Here is a 16,153-nt window from a genome sequence, read left to right as displayed (position 1 = left end):
GGCACTCCGAGGTCTGGCATGAAAGGGCATGTGCACGCATTATAAAACCGCTAAACTATTTCACGCAAGACATTTAAGTGGATAATTTGTATTATTGCATTATCGTTGTCATCGGGTAACAAATGTGGGCTAACATTTTATATTATATTAAATAGTTAATAACTGAATTAAACTGTGCGAGTAAAAAGTAAAACGTGCGATTTAAAGCTAGCTAATATGAGATGATGATGATGTACGGGCTTGTATGTACGTATGTTGAACTTGTTCCACACCGTACATAGCCGACCGTTCGCGGAGGTATTGAGACGTTGGCCGTTTCCTTCACGAAGGTTGACGCACCCATCTCTGTGTGTGTGTGCCTGCGTGCGTGCGTGTGTGCGCTTGCGTGTGTGCGTGCCTCTCAGGTGCAAAGCGGACATCTGACACGATGGCCGCGGAGATGTCGCGGCAGCCTGCGCTCGCGGCGTTGGTGCTCCTGCCGCTGCTGTGCGCGAGAGGCCTGCACGGACAACGCGACCGCCCGGAGCCCCCCTTCCGCTTCACCGACTCGGCCTACAACGCCACCGTCTACGAAAACTCCGCCGCCAGGACGTACGTGCAGAGTCACCACAAGATGGGGATCTTCGTCGCCGGCCCGGCCGTCGAAGTCAAGTACAAGATCGTGTCCGGGGACGAGGAGAACGTATTCAAGGCCGAGGAGCTCGTCGTGGGCGACTTTTGCTTCCTGCGTGTCAGGACCAAGGGCGGGAACAGCGCGACGTTGAACCGCGAGGTGCGCGACCGATACACGCTGACGGTGAAGGCGGCCGTCAAGAACGGGCACGCGGAGGCGTTCGTCAGGGTCTTCGTCCAAGTGATTGACCTCAACGACTTGAGGCCGTTGTTCTTGCCCACGGCGTACAGCGCGAGCATCGGCGACGACACGCCGGCGCGCACCAGCGTGCTCCGCGTCACCGCCACGGACGCCGACGTCGGCCCCAACGGGCGCTTCTACTACAGTTTCGCGCAGCGCACCGACGCGTTTGCCGTGCACCCGACGAGCGGCGTGGTGACGCTCGCCAGGAGGCTGACGGAGCACGGCGACGTGGCGCGCCACGAGCTCGACGTGCTGGCCGTCGACCGCGGGGGGCTGAGCAGCTCCGCGCGGCTCGCGGTGCACGTGGGCCGAGCCAACGCCCACGCCCCGCTCGTCGCCGCCGCCACCGCGCTCGTGCCGTCGCCGTCGGACGCCGACCCCCTGTACGCCGTGCTCGCCGTGGAGGACGGCGACGCCGGCCCCGACGGGGAGATCGAGGCGGTGGACGTCGTCGCCGGCGACCCGCTCAAGAAGTTCTCGGTCTCTCCGATGCGCGGCACCGGCGGCTCGGACTTCGGAGTGAAGCTCACGGGGGAGGTGGATTGGGCGGCTTTTCCATTCGGGGTGAACCTCACCGTGCAGGCCCGAGACAGGGGGAAGCCTCCCAAATATTCGCCTCTCCGCGTGGTCACGGTCCGCGGGCCTCGGACGAGTGCCGTCAGCGCGTTCCATCAGAGCGTCTACAGGGGCAGCATCAAGCGCTGCTATCCTCCCCAGGCCGCCGTCCTCATGGTCAAAGCCTCTTCCAGCGCGGAGCGTTTTAAATACGTCATCCAAAGCGGTGCAGACAGCGGCTTTTTTAACATAAATCCCACCACAGGACTTATCGCCATCGACAAATCTATAGCGGTGGTGGAAAAAGACCATTTTGAATTGGATATTGGAACCGACGTCGGCTCGGGCGTGACCAAGGTTATAATCAACATCACGGACACCAACGACAAAGCCCCGGTGTTCGATCGGCCCGCCTACAGCGCCGTCTTGAGCGAGAACATTCCGGTGGGCACCTTCGTCCTCAGCGTGCATGCCACAGACAGGGACAAGGGGGAGAACGGCTACGTGACGTACAGCATAGCCAACGTCATTCCCGTCCCATTCAGCGTACACCCTTACTCGGGCAACATCAGCACGGCGGGCCCGGTGGACTACGAGCTGATGAGCCAGGTCTACTCGCTGCGCGTGCGCGCCTCGGACTGGGGGACTCCTTACCGTCGGGAGGCGGAAGCGATCGTGACGGTCTCCGTGACGAACCTGAACGACAACGCGCCCATCTTCGAGAAGGTGGACTGCGTGGGCACGCTTCCCCGCGACGTGCGGCTGGGAGAGCAGATCGCCACCGTGTCGGCGATCGACATGGACGAGCTTCAGCTGGTGCGCTACGAGTTCGTGTCGGGAAACGAGCAGGACTTGTTTCACCTCCACGCGGACTCCGGCGTCTTGACGTTGAAACGCGCTCTCACCGACATTCCGATCGGATCGGGGGCTTACCGCCTCAAGGTCACGGCCACTGACGGGGAACGCTTCGCAGAGCCTATGTTCCTAAACATCTCGGTCGTGAACGCTCCCGGAGCCGTGCCGTCGTTGGAGTGCAAGGATACGGGGATCGCCAAGAGGCTGGCCGAGAGGCTCCACCAGGCGGGCAAACTGCGAGATAAACTACGCTCGGATGATTCCTTCACCGACACTCACAACGTAAATCTGCACTCTCCGGCATTTGATGCTTCTCGGACAGCCGCTGTCGAGGTACGCGAGGACTTGCCCATCGGTGCAGAAGTTATGCAAATAGAGGCTAAGGATTTGGACAGTGGCTTCAATGGAAAGCTGGTCTACGCTCTGTCGGGTGGGAACGATCTGAGCAACTTTGTCATTGACACCGAGACGGGCGTCTTGAGTGTTTTGTTACCATTGGACCGCGAGGCTGTAGACTCCCACCTTCTGAACATCACCGCTTACGACCTGGGCATACCCCAGCGGGCCGCTAGCACGAGCCTCAAAATTGTCGTCCTCGACGCCAACGACAACCGGCCAGAGTTCTCAAAGAGGACGTACCTGGTGAACGTGTCTGAGAGCGCTCAACCGGGACGCAAAGTGCTTCAGCTGGAAGCCGTGGACAGGGACGAGGGCGACAATGGCGCCGTGCGCTACCGCCTGCTGTCCGACACCGACAAGTTCCGCGTCGACGGCGAAACGGGCGTGCTGGAGCTGTCGGCCGTGCTCGACCGCGAGAGGCGGCCCGAGCACACGCTGCTCGTGGAGGCGCTGGACCAGGCCCGGACGGAGAGGCGGCGCTCCTCCGTCGCCACGGTGATCGTCAAGGTGGACGACGTCAACGACAACCCCCCCGCGTGCGTGCCGCCGACCTTCCGCTTCCGCGTGCTGGAGGACGTTCCCGTGGGGGCGCTCCTCGGCTGGCTGGACGCGCACGACCCCGACCTGGGGCCGGGAGGGCAGGTGCGCTTCTCCCTGCGGGAAGACGATGACGACGGCGGCGAGCGCACGTTCGAGGTGGACAGGACGAGCGGCGCCCTGCGGCTGGCGCGGCGGCTTGATTTCGAGACGCGGCAGTTCTACAACCTGACGCTGCGCCTGCGCGACCGCGACGCGTCGGCGCCCCTCTCGTCCAGCTGCCAGGTGGAGGTGGAAGTGGTGGACGTGGACGAGAACGAGCACGCGCCCCTCTTCTCCAGATTCGTGGCCGATTGCGCCGTGCCAGAGGACGCGCCTGTCGGCAGTCACGTGTTGACCGTCGAAGCCACGGACGAGGACGAGGGGATGAACGGGGAGGTGCGCTACTCCATCCGAAACGGCTCCGGCCTTGGCGTCTTCAACATTCATCCTGAAACAGGTACGTCTCGTCCTCCACGCAGCCGACTCAGAACATCGACGACTTCTGCGCAAGCTGTGAGATTCGTTGGCTCGGCTTGGCGCATGTGCTTTGTGAAAAGCCATTTCCTAATTTTATGTGCGTGAGCGTCTAGGTCGAAGTCTTCTATCTGGTGACCCTAACGATCGCCGGGGCGTTTCTTAGATGCCTCTGATGTAATCTCCTTCCATCCTGTGCTGTCCTTGGTAACGGTGAACAGATTTTCATCGGTTAATCCGGTCCATTCTCTGATGATATCAACCCACCTCTCACTTAATCAACTATTCTCATCATCGATTCTCTGCAAGATGGATTTTGGCTAGGTTTGATTATCGAGTAATATGGCCATACCATGAAAAATAGTAAACATTCGTGTTTCTCTATCGACACTGTTACCCTTCGTCACGTAGCTCTTTGTTTCATGTTGTATGTAGAGGATGCACAATCGTTATAGAAGCACATTCACATTGCTTGTGTATTTTTTCTCCATGTCTGACGTTATTGAGGTCGCACTCATTACACACAAAGTGCTTGCCACAAAGGAACCACAATACCTTGCTGATCTCATCAAGGAACATAGGGCATCACTCCGGTGATGGTCATCCTCACAGCAGCAGCAGCAGCTTTGGACCGGCCATTGAACAAAGACGGTCACCGCATTGCGAGCTTTCAGACGCGCTTCTGCGGCCGTCTGGAACGCTCTTCCTTCTGATATTAGGAAGCCACTGGAGCTGTGCACTTTTAAATCATCGAGATTGAAAACTAATTTCTTGAAAACTGCTTATTGTGTTGAGTTTATTGTCCTTCCCCCACACCTTTGATGAGCACTGTTGGCTATGCATGGTGTGAAAGAAGTTCAACATGCACACATTGATAGCGGTGGTGAGGGCCACGGCCCTCGTTCCATTTATTTTGACGTCTGTGCTCTATCGCCTTCGCCAACCCGCGCTGACCAGCGTGGTGAAGTATGGTCAAATAGTCCCCGCGAGCTGCGTTTCATGGGGTGGCCCTCATCTAGCGGTCGATTGACAAAAAACGGCTGTACATGTACAGATTCTGGTGACAGGTACAAGTGCGATCATTAAAAATTATTCTCGGGCTACGGATATAATGATCGCACTGAGCGTAATCTCTTTGTGAAGATAATACTAATTGAAAATCCTTTCCCCTATACAGTACAGTATATTGCATTTCTGTAATGTGATCTCTCTCAGAAGATAAATGTAAAAATGTATGGTAATGGCCTTAAACGGAATTTTTTACATGCACAGAAATCTTCACTTCACCTTTTAGAGTAGTGCAGTCGTTGTGTATGACGGTATTTGTTGAATGCATGCAGCACTACACGTGCGTGTGTGTGCGCGTGTGTTGCGTGTGTAAATATAATGTTCATAAACAGACTCCAATGGTACCAATGAATGAGTGGCAGTCGGAGCGCGACGCTCTTCCCCAGGGAGCGCTGCTCACATGAATAGGACGCAGCCGGCCCGGAGTACGAATGCCCTCATTTGCCCAGGCAATTTGCCTTTATGCCACCTTGCTGAGACCACCCTCCCGTGAATCACTTTATCGCTCCTGCCACACTTCTGTGGCACGCTGAACCTCGACAGGGTAAGCTTTGCCAAACAAGAGCCTGTCTGTGTGTATGTCTGTGTGTGTGTCTGTGTGTGTCTTTGTCTTGTATGGGGAACAATCGTGTAGCGGTTAGCGCGCTGCGCTATGAATCCGGCGACATGGGTTCGATTCCTGCTCACGGCCAACACCAGTGACGATTATCTGAATTGATCCTAGGCCTCCCCTAGGCCGACTCGGCCTCAAATGAGTACTTAGTCGGGTGTGTGAACCATTGCCACTATGGAGACAAAGGCAGCCAGGCGCGATGCTGGCCAACCACCCCCTCGTGTGCTGTGCCGGCCTTCATCGGTGCTGCTCACTAACAGTACTTGCCCCGACAATCTGTTCAGGCGATATGGGGTGGAGCCTCTCGGCCAGCCTCTTGGCGATCTCCGTATCCTTGCACTCCAATGACGGCACAGGTCCGGGAGCGTTCACGACCGAAATGTTCGGGAACATAGGCTCTGCGAGGCGTTCCCCATCAGTGAACAGACACTGGGGGGGCACTTTCTGCATGGGACGCAGCGGCCGCAGTGCGTCGGGGTGCCCGCTGCCCTGAGGAGTTGTTGGGGCGTAAAAAACTTAAACGCTGGAATTCATCGTTAATGCGACCACCACATTAACAAGATTGAGCGAAAGATATTTTCACGTCTCTTTAATTTGCTCTCGCTTGACAGCAACAACATCTGCGGGTCGTTGATGTTACAGTTTATTAAGCAAGAATGCAATTTGTGTGTGAGAGATGGGACTGCAATTGACATAATTGTTTTACCAATAATATATAATGTTTCAGTTTCATATTATATTTTAATGTTTTCCACTTTTGAGGAAATTCAGCGGCTAGCCTAAAGTCGAAAGAAAATTCCCAAAAACTCACCATGAAGTGTACTATTTTTATTTTTTTATAGTTTCAGGTATTATACGCTTCATTTGTCCGTTGACATTTATCACAACGGCCTGCGATTAGATTCATGGAGCCTTTGGTGTCTGCAAGGCAACACGCACTTCTTGGCAATGTGTGTAGGCACGCAATACCGGGGGTGGTCTTGAATTTGAACAGGCGAAAATTAATCTTCAAGATAAATGTGTTTGGCACTGCAGCACCGCACGCGCAATGTGGAGCTTCATATGCAGTGGGTAGAATTCCCATGGCCTCTGTTGCGTGTCACAGTGTGTTTAGAGGTACAGCATCACTCTAATTATAAGTGTAGCTGCCCATCTTCATTCTTCCCAGTGAATCGATGAATTGTTGTGATTGATCGGGCTTACGATTCAAATCAAGCATCGGTTCTTTGCTTAACATTGCGGGGAATGTAGCAGCCCAGTCGTGGCTGTAGCAATACATTGAGACCATGTTATGCGACGTACACATCGCAAAATATCGATCCTTACACAGGGAATTTGATGCCTGTAACGTGAGCTTAAGAATTTAAATTAATTGATTTAACATTATACCCCTAGTTGTAATGTACTGCCCTACTCTCTTTAATAGTTTCACGCAAATGTTTGTAAGGTATTCACATTAAGTATTGGTAGATATCATTGCCATGGTGATGAATGATTTTTAGGTGAGTTTTGTAAATCAAATGTTTTACTTTGATAATTTTCCATTCTGTTTGTAACAGCTCAAAAATAAACACTCCACTTTGTAAGTAGTAATTGAAGTGCACTGCATGGTAGCAACTGATATATTACAAGAGTGGTTAATACACCGTGGTCAATCCACTGCTGGAGGATGAAGGCCTCCGCAAGCTGCCGCCACATTTTGCAATCCTGTGATGTATCAATCCACCCAGCACCGATCTTGACGACATTTACATAGCGCATTTTCCAAGGCACTTTGCTGCGAATATACATTTTTCTTCAGATGATGGTGGTTTGAGATGAACAACTGCGTTGTTATTATTACAAGTGGTGGTGTAATTATAGTGACGACAGAACAGGAGCGAGTGGTGAGGAGGAGGGGTCGAGTTAGGCCTGGCCGTGGCTGGGGCACGACGGAAAGTGTTTAGGCATCGCATTGGGGAGACAAAGGGGGTCTGTAGGGGGGAGCCGGGCGAGGGAAGGGGGGCTCCGCTGATTGCATCGCTCCATCTCCTCGGTTCGACGCCCTTGCGGTCACGTTCTGTTTCTCGGCTGCCACTCCCTCGAAGGGACGACGATTCGTGACGACGACGACACCTCGACCCCAGGTCGGGCGCAGCGACAACTCGCGCTTTGAGCCTCGTGCGTACAAAAAGTGATCCTTTATTCAAATCATACGAACGTTGCGTGATATTTGAATTTGATTCATCGACTCGTGGATAGATTAATGGATTATTTTCACGAGGCCATCGTTGCCGCTTGTTCCAGTCACACTTAGTAATCGGTCTAAAGTTGACAAAAATAGTTACGGATGCCGATAAAACAGCACAATGCTCTCTCAGACCGAAACTGCTGTACCTTGAACCAAAGGTTGACTGAGCATGACCATTTAAGTAAAGCCGATTCTTAAACAAAGAGGGATTGGGTTTATTGTGCATGGGGGATCGTATGAATGGCTATCTTTTATCACCAAGCGCCCTTTGAACTCCGAAAAAAAACTTTTGCAAATTTTATTTTTTGTTTATTATTAACCCCGATAGTGTGACTTCTCTATTTGCACACTGCATCCGTTTACTGCGCTACTACATTCTTGAGCCTTTGGCAGTGTGGCGCAACCACGTCCACAGCAGAGGCAGCATCACCCAGCAGACGCGGCGCGGGGTGGTTGCTGTCCACTGTTTGTGACCTGCCGCTCCGGTGGTGGTGGCACGTGCACGCCAGGCCCTAGGCTTCATTGCCACGCCGAATAGCAACATTTCACATTTGCCTTTCCATCCCTTTTGAGTTCCTCTCTACAGGGGTTTTGGCTCATTGAGCGGGGTTGGGTTTAAACGAGAGCACCTCAGATTGGCTGCTCCTTGACCAGTAGTGGCACTCAATGGGACAGCTTGAAGGTTCAGCTGCAATACTGTCACTTTCTGAATTGCTTCTAAAAATAAAGCAATAATGAACAGGTTGTAAGCTACATAGCAGGGTGGCTCATTGCAGGGTGTCTTGCGGAGTCTCAGTCCATTAATATTGCATCCGCACTTCGGATTTGTTGTATTGGATTTCTTCCGTAAAGATTTCTCGCTGTGGTGAGCTCCACGTCCCTTCTCGTTGTTGCGGTACAGTTCAGGGCAAGGTTTTTTTTTGCAAATGAATCGGCAAACGGTTCCTTGCGTGCTTCTCTCTCAGCGCGAGTGCATGGGGGTTGACAGGCTTTCTCATCATCCATTTAAGAGCCGTTGCTTTCATTTACACGACATGCTGCACTATGAACCGACATGCTCAGTGACGTTAAAGATTGTTATTGACGTGGAATATTGTTGAGTATTATTATAATTATTATTGTGTTATTCAGTGGTCAATATCGACCGGTATACGATGGCATAGCAGGCCGAAGCTTCTTAGAACACCAAACGTGGATACAGAACTTTTCAGAAAGGTTCCTATTCCTTCACAGTGGCATTTCCGCCGATGGAACCTGGTTGCATGATGAATATTTATCATACCGGCACTTGTCCATGTCATTTTGACCACTGGCGTCATGGCTACCACAATTATTATTTTCTTCTCTTAGAACTGACCTTGCAGGTCATATGTCGAGCGTGTAAGAGTTGTGACATCTATCCGAACGGAGGAGGTGATGGGGCAGTGACATCAACTGCAGTAATATGTACACAGCGGTGATGACTCTCATGACCTTGACGCTGTTGCACCTTCTATTGCAATATAATGCATGCTTTAATTATAATTAATATGTCTTAATTATGTCGAACAAAACTCGCTTCATAAGATAGTGTAGACGTTAAAAGAAGAAGAATAACAGCTGCATGCAATAACTTCACTGTTGAAATGTATCTGAAACTGTTTTGTAGAAATTAAATATTAATAGCAATGACAAACATTTCGGTTAAGTCGTATAGTCATCCACCATTGCCAATGAGGACAAGGCGTACAACCTGTGTGCGGGATTCAGCTCCCCCCAGAGCAAACCAAACCTTACAAATGTATACAATTAAAATTACTCGCAGACAACTTCTTTCGCTGCATATCTCGCACCTCCGATTAGCACGGTAGGCTACGTACGGGGCGAAAGAAGTTCAACATCCAGACGGGGCATTGAATAGAATGCAGAATTTTGACTGTTGTCAGCAGTTGAATGTAAAAAAAAGAAAATCGATGCGTGAAAATACAATCATTCAGCGGCTGTAGCAGTTTTTCTTTTGCACGCGAATCGTGGTACTGGATGCTTTAGAAAACAAAGACGGTGTATATCGACTCACGAATTACCGCATGAAACGCGGCGTACTTAGAAGAGTTGCGGAGTGCGCCGCGCGATCCGTCTCGCTCACCGCCGTGGGTCAGGTCGCTGGCCACGGCACGCCAAGGAGATGCAACCGCAATTACACCACGGGCAGCAAAGTGTGTGCATTTTTTATTATCTCTCTTCACTCGTGAGTTGGGAAAGGTGAGCCCGGCATGCTGCTGCGAGGCTAATGGGAGAGCTTCTAAATCTCGCCAAATATAACCTATCGGCGGCTTTGCATTTTCATAGGTCATTGCATGTTCCCATTGGCCTTTTACGAAGGAGTAGATTGCAGCATCGCCCCTGCAAAGATGTGAATTTAAGACCGTTTTGATCCTGTTCTCAATATCTGCTTATAATAAAAGGTGCGTACAGACAAACGTGAAGTTCTATAGCATGTTTATGGCGATTTTATTTGATGAAGTAATGTTACAGGTGTGGTTAAATAAGTAGACAATCTTCTAGATGCTTCTTATTGGTCTTGCTCTTCTGTATACTTGCCAGCATGATCAAATGTAACCCTCTCTTGCTGTTTGACCACCAAGATTCATTCACTATGAGCAACGATTTAATATCTCTGCCCTCTCAACTTTGTCCCAGATCAAGGCAGAATCCACGGCACAAAGCTGGTGCTCAGGGAGAGGCCGTGGTTCGCACACGCTGGGCTGGGCTGGAAGTCGGGGCTCGCGGTATTTCATTCATCCAGGCTGTGTGCATCTCTGCTTCAATACGTATTCAGAATCATTATCTTCAGCAAGTCTCCATGCTCTGAATGGCATCTCATGGCTCGTGGTTAATTTTGACCCTGACTCATGGAGGTCCGCATTTGTAAGCATTGTCATGGGATCCGTTGCATCTGCCAGCTGACTTACTGTCCTAATCATCGCCTCCAAAAGGTGCCAGCGGGTCGAGCGTGCAGGATGTAGTGTTGTGCAGTTTTCATCGGGGTAGGGATTATAGCGCACCCGATACTTTTAGCCAAATGCTCTTCCTGTAATCCTGCAGCGCGTCCCCAGTCCACACAGGCATGTGTGTGTGTGTGGCACACACACATAGTCATCTGTGTGTGTGTGCATGTGTGTATACACACACATGCACACACACACATGCACACACACACACATGTACACACACACACATGTACACACACACATGTACACACACACACATAGTCATCACACATGCACACACACACACATGCACACATGTACACACACATGCCTGCGTGCACGCACACACACACATGCACACACACACATGCACACACACACATGCACACACACACATGCACACACACACACATGCACACACACACATGCACACACACACACATGCACACACACACACGCACACACACACACGCACACACACACACGCACACACACACACGCGCACACGCACACACACACACGCACACACACACACGCACACACACACACGCACACACACACATGCACACATACACACATGCACACACACATGCACACACACATGCACACACACGCACACAAAAAGACAAAGATCCCCCGTATAGCCTTAACAGACTGTAGGGGCAAGTGCTGTTAGCGAGCACCTATGAAGGCCGGAACGGTACACGAGGGGGTGGGTGGCCAGCACCACGCCCGACCGCCTTTGTCTCCCCAGTGGCGATGTTTACACACCGCACCAGGTACTCATTTAAGGCTGAGTCGACCTAGGGGAGGCCCAGGACCGGTTCAGATAATCGTCACTGGTGTTAGCCGTGAGCGGGAATCGAACCCGGGTCGCCAGGTTCATAGCGCAGCGCGCTAACCGCTACACTACCGCTCCCCACTCACGCACACACACACATACACACACACACATGCCTGTGTGTGTGCACACAGTGCTCCCCGTGCAGCGCACGTGTTCTCATCCCGCGTGCTGCTGTCAGTTGGCTGTGCCTTCTTTGTAAGACGTCATATAATTGTGCTGCCTAATTAAAAGTGAAAGATCTTTGTGCTTCTTTGGAGAACGCTGCAGACGCCCTGCCAAACACCCAAGTCAAATAAAAGGCCACTCGCCATTACAAACGCATTCCAATATTGTTCACATCCCCACCCGCACCCCATCCACCAACTCCTGCTAAAGAAATGCACAATCTGAGGGGTGTTTGCAAGCCTGCTTCTCGGCAGCAAATATTGCAGATATGCATCTCGGTAAATGTTAACACGCACTTGTTTTACTCTTCACACATATTAAATAGATTTAGTGTGCAAATATGAATTAATTGCATTGTTCATCTTCTGTAGTCGGTATATATTTTTATAAATGTGCATTGTTTGTGTGTGATTCTACAACTAATGAATGCGCTCTGTTGACAGCTGAGCGATGGAAAAAAATCCCCACTTTATTTTGTTTCTCTGCTCCCTCCATCAACTGCGGGTTTCTTACTCCTTCAGCTGGCAGTGAGCTTCAATCAATCGCTCCAGCCCCCCGGAGGATAGCCGACTTAAACACGGCGCTGGGAGGCTTCTGGTCGCTAATGTGACGAGTAAAAACCTGTGCGAAATAAACATCCACGAGAGCACGCAATTTATGGAGGGAAAACATTCGCAAAAGCACACTGAGCAATATGCATTTTTTTTTCCTGAGTCATTTTTGAATGTATACATAGCATTGGTAAATAGTTGAGGAATATATTTGACAGTTTTGAATTTTTACTGAATACGAGATGAAGCATCATTATCATAATCGGCTTTGATCTATACACTGCTGAATGAAGGCCTTCTCAAGCCATCACCCTAGTTCACAATCTTGCAATCCTACAATACGGCGAGCTGCTGCACGGGAGCTGATTTCATCGCCCCATTTCTGCGGTGGATGACCTCTCAGTGGATGACCTCTCAGTGGCCTTTCCTCCCCTGGCTGCCACTCAGTCGTTAGTGTCAATCACCGCCCATCATCCGTGTTAGCGACGTCTCCTGCCTAAGCCCACTTACTTTTATTAGCAGTCAACGTGATGTCTTTAACTTGGATATGTTCACCAATTCGTGTATTCCTTTTCCCTCTCTCAGTGTAATTCCACGAAAGCACCACTCCGTTCTTCTTCGTCGAATTTTCAGCATTCGTATCATTTTATTTGTCAATGTCCATGTTTCTGATCTGCATGGTGATATACACTGACTGGTTCTGTCCTTCGTTGGGCACATTGCCATGCACTTCATTTCCATTTATTGTTATAATTATGTCATTAGCAGACCCGACAGTGTTAATATTCTCTATTTTTAGATTCATTAATTTTTTCTTCGAATCCATCGTAACAACAATGTATTCTAATTTCCAAGTGAATAACTTTAGCATTTTATCTATTTTTCCTCACTCCCCTTATACATCTTTTGTTATATATGTATTTATTGCATTCACAGTGGAGCAGTTCCATGTTTGTAAATGGTTGTTATTCTTTCAAAATTTATATATTTTTACGGAGACCTCGGTTTGAGAGAGAGCTTAGGTAACTGTGTCATCGATTTCCCCGGATAATTTGCTAATCAGTAATCGTAATACAATAGGGATGTTGGAGTTGGTTGAAAAGGAATAGTTGATAAGAATATGCAATGGAGTGACTATGATCTCAACTCCAAGATAAGACGCACACAGTATAAAGCAGGGGGATCAAAGGATGTGTGAATAAAAAAGACGTTCAATGTGTGCATAAAGATTATTTAAATATTTAAATTCTTGAATAGCCATCATAGTAGTTTTTTTCCAACGTCAGTGTGCTTTATCCATTTGGTTCTTCCAGAAATAGTCTGTTTTGAAACCTTGTCAAGCATTGCGGCACATTCCTTTAATCCAGCTGTTTGAAGATACTCAATAAGAAACCGGCATAATATACAAAGCAGAAGGGATCCATCTATGAAAAGACAGTGGAGGCTTTATTTACTCATGGGAGCATCGAATGAGTAGGATTCCTTGGGTAAATAATGCACTCTGAGTGCTGAGTGTAGTGCACTAACCACTGTGCCACCGCTCCATGACATAGTGTAAAGTTACTGCACGTGAAATGCATTAATGTAACATAGAACGATGTTACTGAAAAATAAACATTGAACGTCTGTCCAACCTTGAGCTTTTTATTAGACTCTCTCTGTTTACTCTCAAAGACCTTGCAGCATCAATAGTGGGACCATTTGACAACTTTGCTGATTTACCAGTTGATTTTTGCTGAAACATGTACTCTTTTCGATTTCGATATGATACAACGGAGTTCACCTAAAATCGTATGTTTTGTATAATACACCTGCATTAATTCTCACGATAAGAAACATTGTGAGTTTTATCTTTCGTTTTAAAGGTATAGTTTAAACCAGGACTTATTTACAAGGCAGGGCCTGTGTGTTCTGTATAAGATGATGGTATCTTACAATAGAGTTGTATAAGCTGTACAAACATTGGCCTTTTCACACACAAAGCAAAGACTAATTCCTTTCCGCTGTAACTTCCATCCATGCCAAATGTACCTGCATTTAGACATTTTTTTGTATAAAATAAGCTTGGCGATGACTTTTGCATGACAATAGCAGACACGATTACCACCGCATCATCACATTTGCCGTGACTGCGATACGGAGGATCTCAAAAAGTAAACACATTCCAGGAGGAGGAATAGGCCAAATGCCCTCTAGAGAAGGGGCTTTCTCTATCCCCATCTAGAGGAGACCCCTTCCGCCAGCAGTGCTGTGAGCAAGCGTTTGCAGTGCTGCACTTTCACCTTCTAGTTATCACGGCTGTACAAATGAAACGACAAAACCGGTACCAGCGTTAATTGGCTCACTGCCATTACAATCTTCGGATGGGATTTTGTTTGATAAAACGCAGTGGTATGTTTGAAGACAAGAGGCGGTAGGCGTGCCATTCTGCAGATTTCTGATGCCTCTGGAGGAGAGGAGGAGCGCCAGTCAGGAGCGCCAGTCGGAGCGCCGAATCGTGCCGCTGGAGGGGCTCGTCAATAATGTGCTCATTATCCATCCTCCTGGCATATGCCGCGCCTTCCGCAAAGGCTGTCTATCAATCATGGATTGGGAAAATTGGGAAATGCTAGGCAATTGCAATTGCTTGGCCTGTGCACCGCACGGACGGTGCCTCTGCTTATTTATCACGGCTACAGGTGCAGCCCTGAGAGATCCTGCTCATGCCGCTGCGGGCAGAAGGGTCTCTACTGGAGGGATAATCCAGAGAGCATCTCTCGACTTTATGTCGCCGGCTCTTACACAGCGGTCAGATGGCACAGAAGGCGTGGGGGTGGCCGCACTGCGATACACGTGGCCTGCCCACCGACTCACTGTGGTGTGCCCATTGGATCTGTTGAGTGGACAGAGTAAAAGGGATTTAAGAAACCTAATTTCTAGAGACCTCGGGATCTGTTTATTTGCTTATTTTATTCATCAAAATTGACCCTACTGCTTGAGATTGCTCTTTGATTGTCTGGTCAGTTATATTAGTTTGCTGTAAAACTATTGTCACGTACGATTATTTTTTCAAGGCAATGATGCTTTACGGATGCATGTTCGGCTGGCTGCATCACAAAAGTAGGGTTGTTGCGAAATGTAAATGGTTATTCTTTATACCACGGCATTTAATTGGTGGGTAGGTAAAATGTGACTTGTTTTCATCACTAATTATCCATATCTGTGGGAACTTTTTTGCCAGTATCAAAACGATGAAAACATAAGAATAGGCTCTACCATTTCTGCCAATAAAACATAATTTTGATACTGGCAAAAAGGTCCCATAGATATAACTGCTCAACCCGAGCTGTTTATACTTTGATATTTGCATTTCCTTTGTGCTGTTCGCCTTTTGTCGTTCTCTGGTCTGACTGGTGAGACGAGGCCGTGAAGGAGGCCGCCTCTGGTGTGGGCCAATCAGTTGCAAGGACAATGCGTGTTTATTGACAGAGCATGCTGCTTGCATGTTTTGCCACGGGTATGTGTGGTCAATGCAGACTTGATGCCCTACAATAGGTTTCTATTTGGTGTTTAATTTCCTTAACACCAGTTGTATTTCCAGAAACGGTAAAGCCTATTCCTATTTTTTCACAAATGATCCAGCCAAGGGGTTTTCTGCTTCCGTGGGGACATCACGAGGGAGCAGTCCTTGTGTATCTCCAACAAAAAGCTTTCCAAGGAACACAAAAAAAATTGCTTTCCAGCTAGCGAGTCAGCATTTATTAACGGGCAACAAACATTCAAGGGAATTAAAATGACTGCTGAGGTAGGGAAATTTGAGTTGAGACTTGACAGCCTATTGGCAAAAGCCCTGAAATAATTATACTTTTATATTTTTAAGCCTCATTTTTTACATACATAGTGCTCCGTGTATTTATATGTATGCTGTACAAATTATAGTACAAAACGAATAAATATAGTATTTATAATTAAAACCGTGTAACAAATGAATATACATTCACGTGCGCACATACACA

At 49.0% G+C, this 16,153-nt stretch overlaps 1 protein-coding gene across 1 annotated transcript in view; it reads left to right on the top strand.

Moving 5' to 3' along the window:
• Positions 1-16,153, top strand: part of LOC133350087 (protocadherin Fat 1-like) — a 228,050-nt gene that overhangs the window by 28,019 nt on the left and 183,878 nt on the right. The window contains 1 exon segment of the mRNA XM_061564091.1: positions 405-3,701. Within this exon segment, the coding sequence (XP_061420075.1) occupies positions 428-3,701 (3,274 nt within the window). The 5' untranslated portion in view covers positions 405-427.

Source organism: Lethenteron reissneri, chromosome 32 (assembly GCF_015708825.2).
Source record: "Lethenteron reissneri isolate LAM-NWPU_2019-01 chromosome 32, ASM1570882v1, whole genome shotgun sequence".
Lineage (NCBI taxonomy): Eukaryota > Metazoa > Chordata > Hyperoartia > Petromyzontiformes > Petromyzontidae > Lethenteron > Lethenteron reissneri.
Note: the sequence above shows the minus strand (reverse complement) of the source record. Positions and strands in the feature narration are given on the sequence as shown.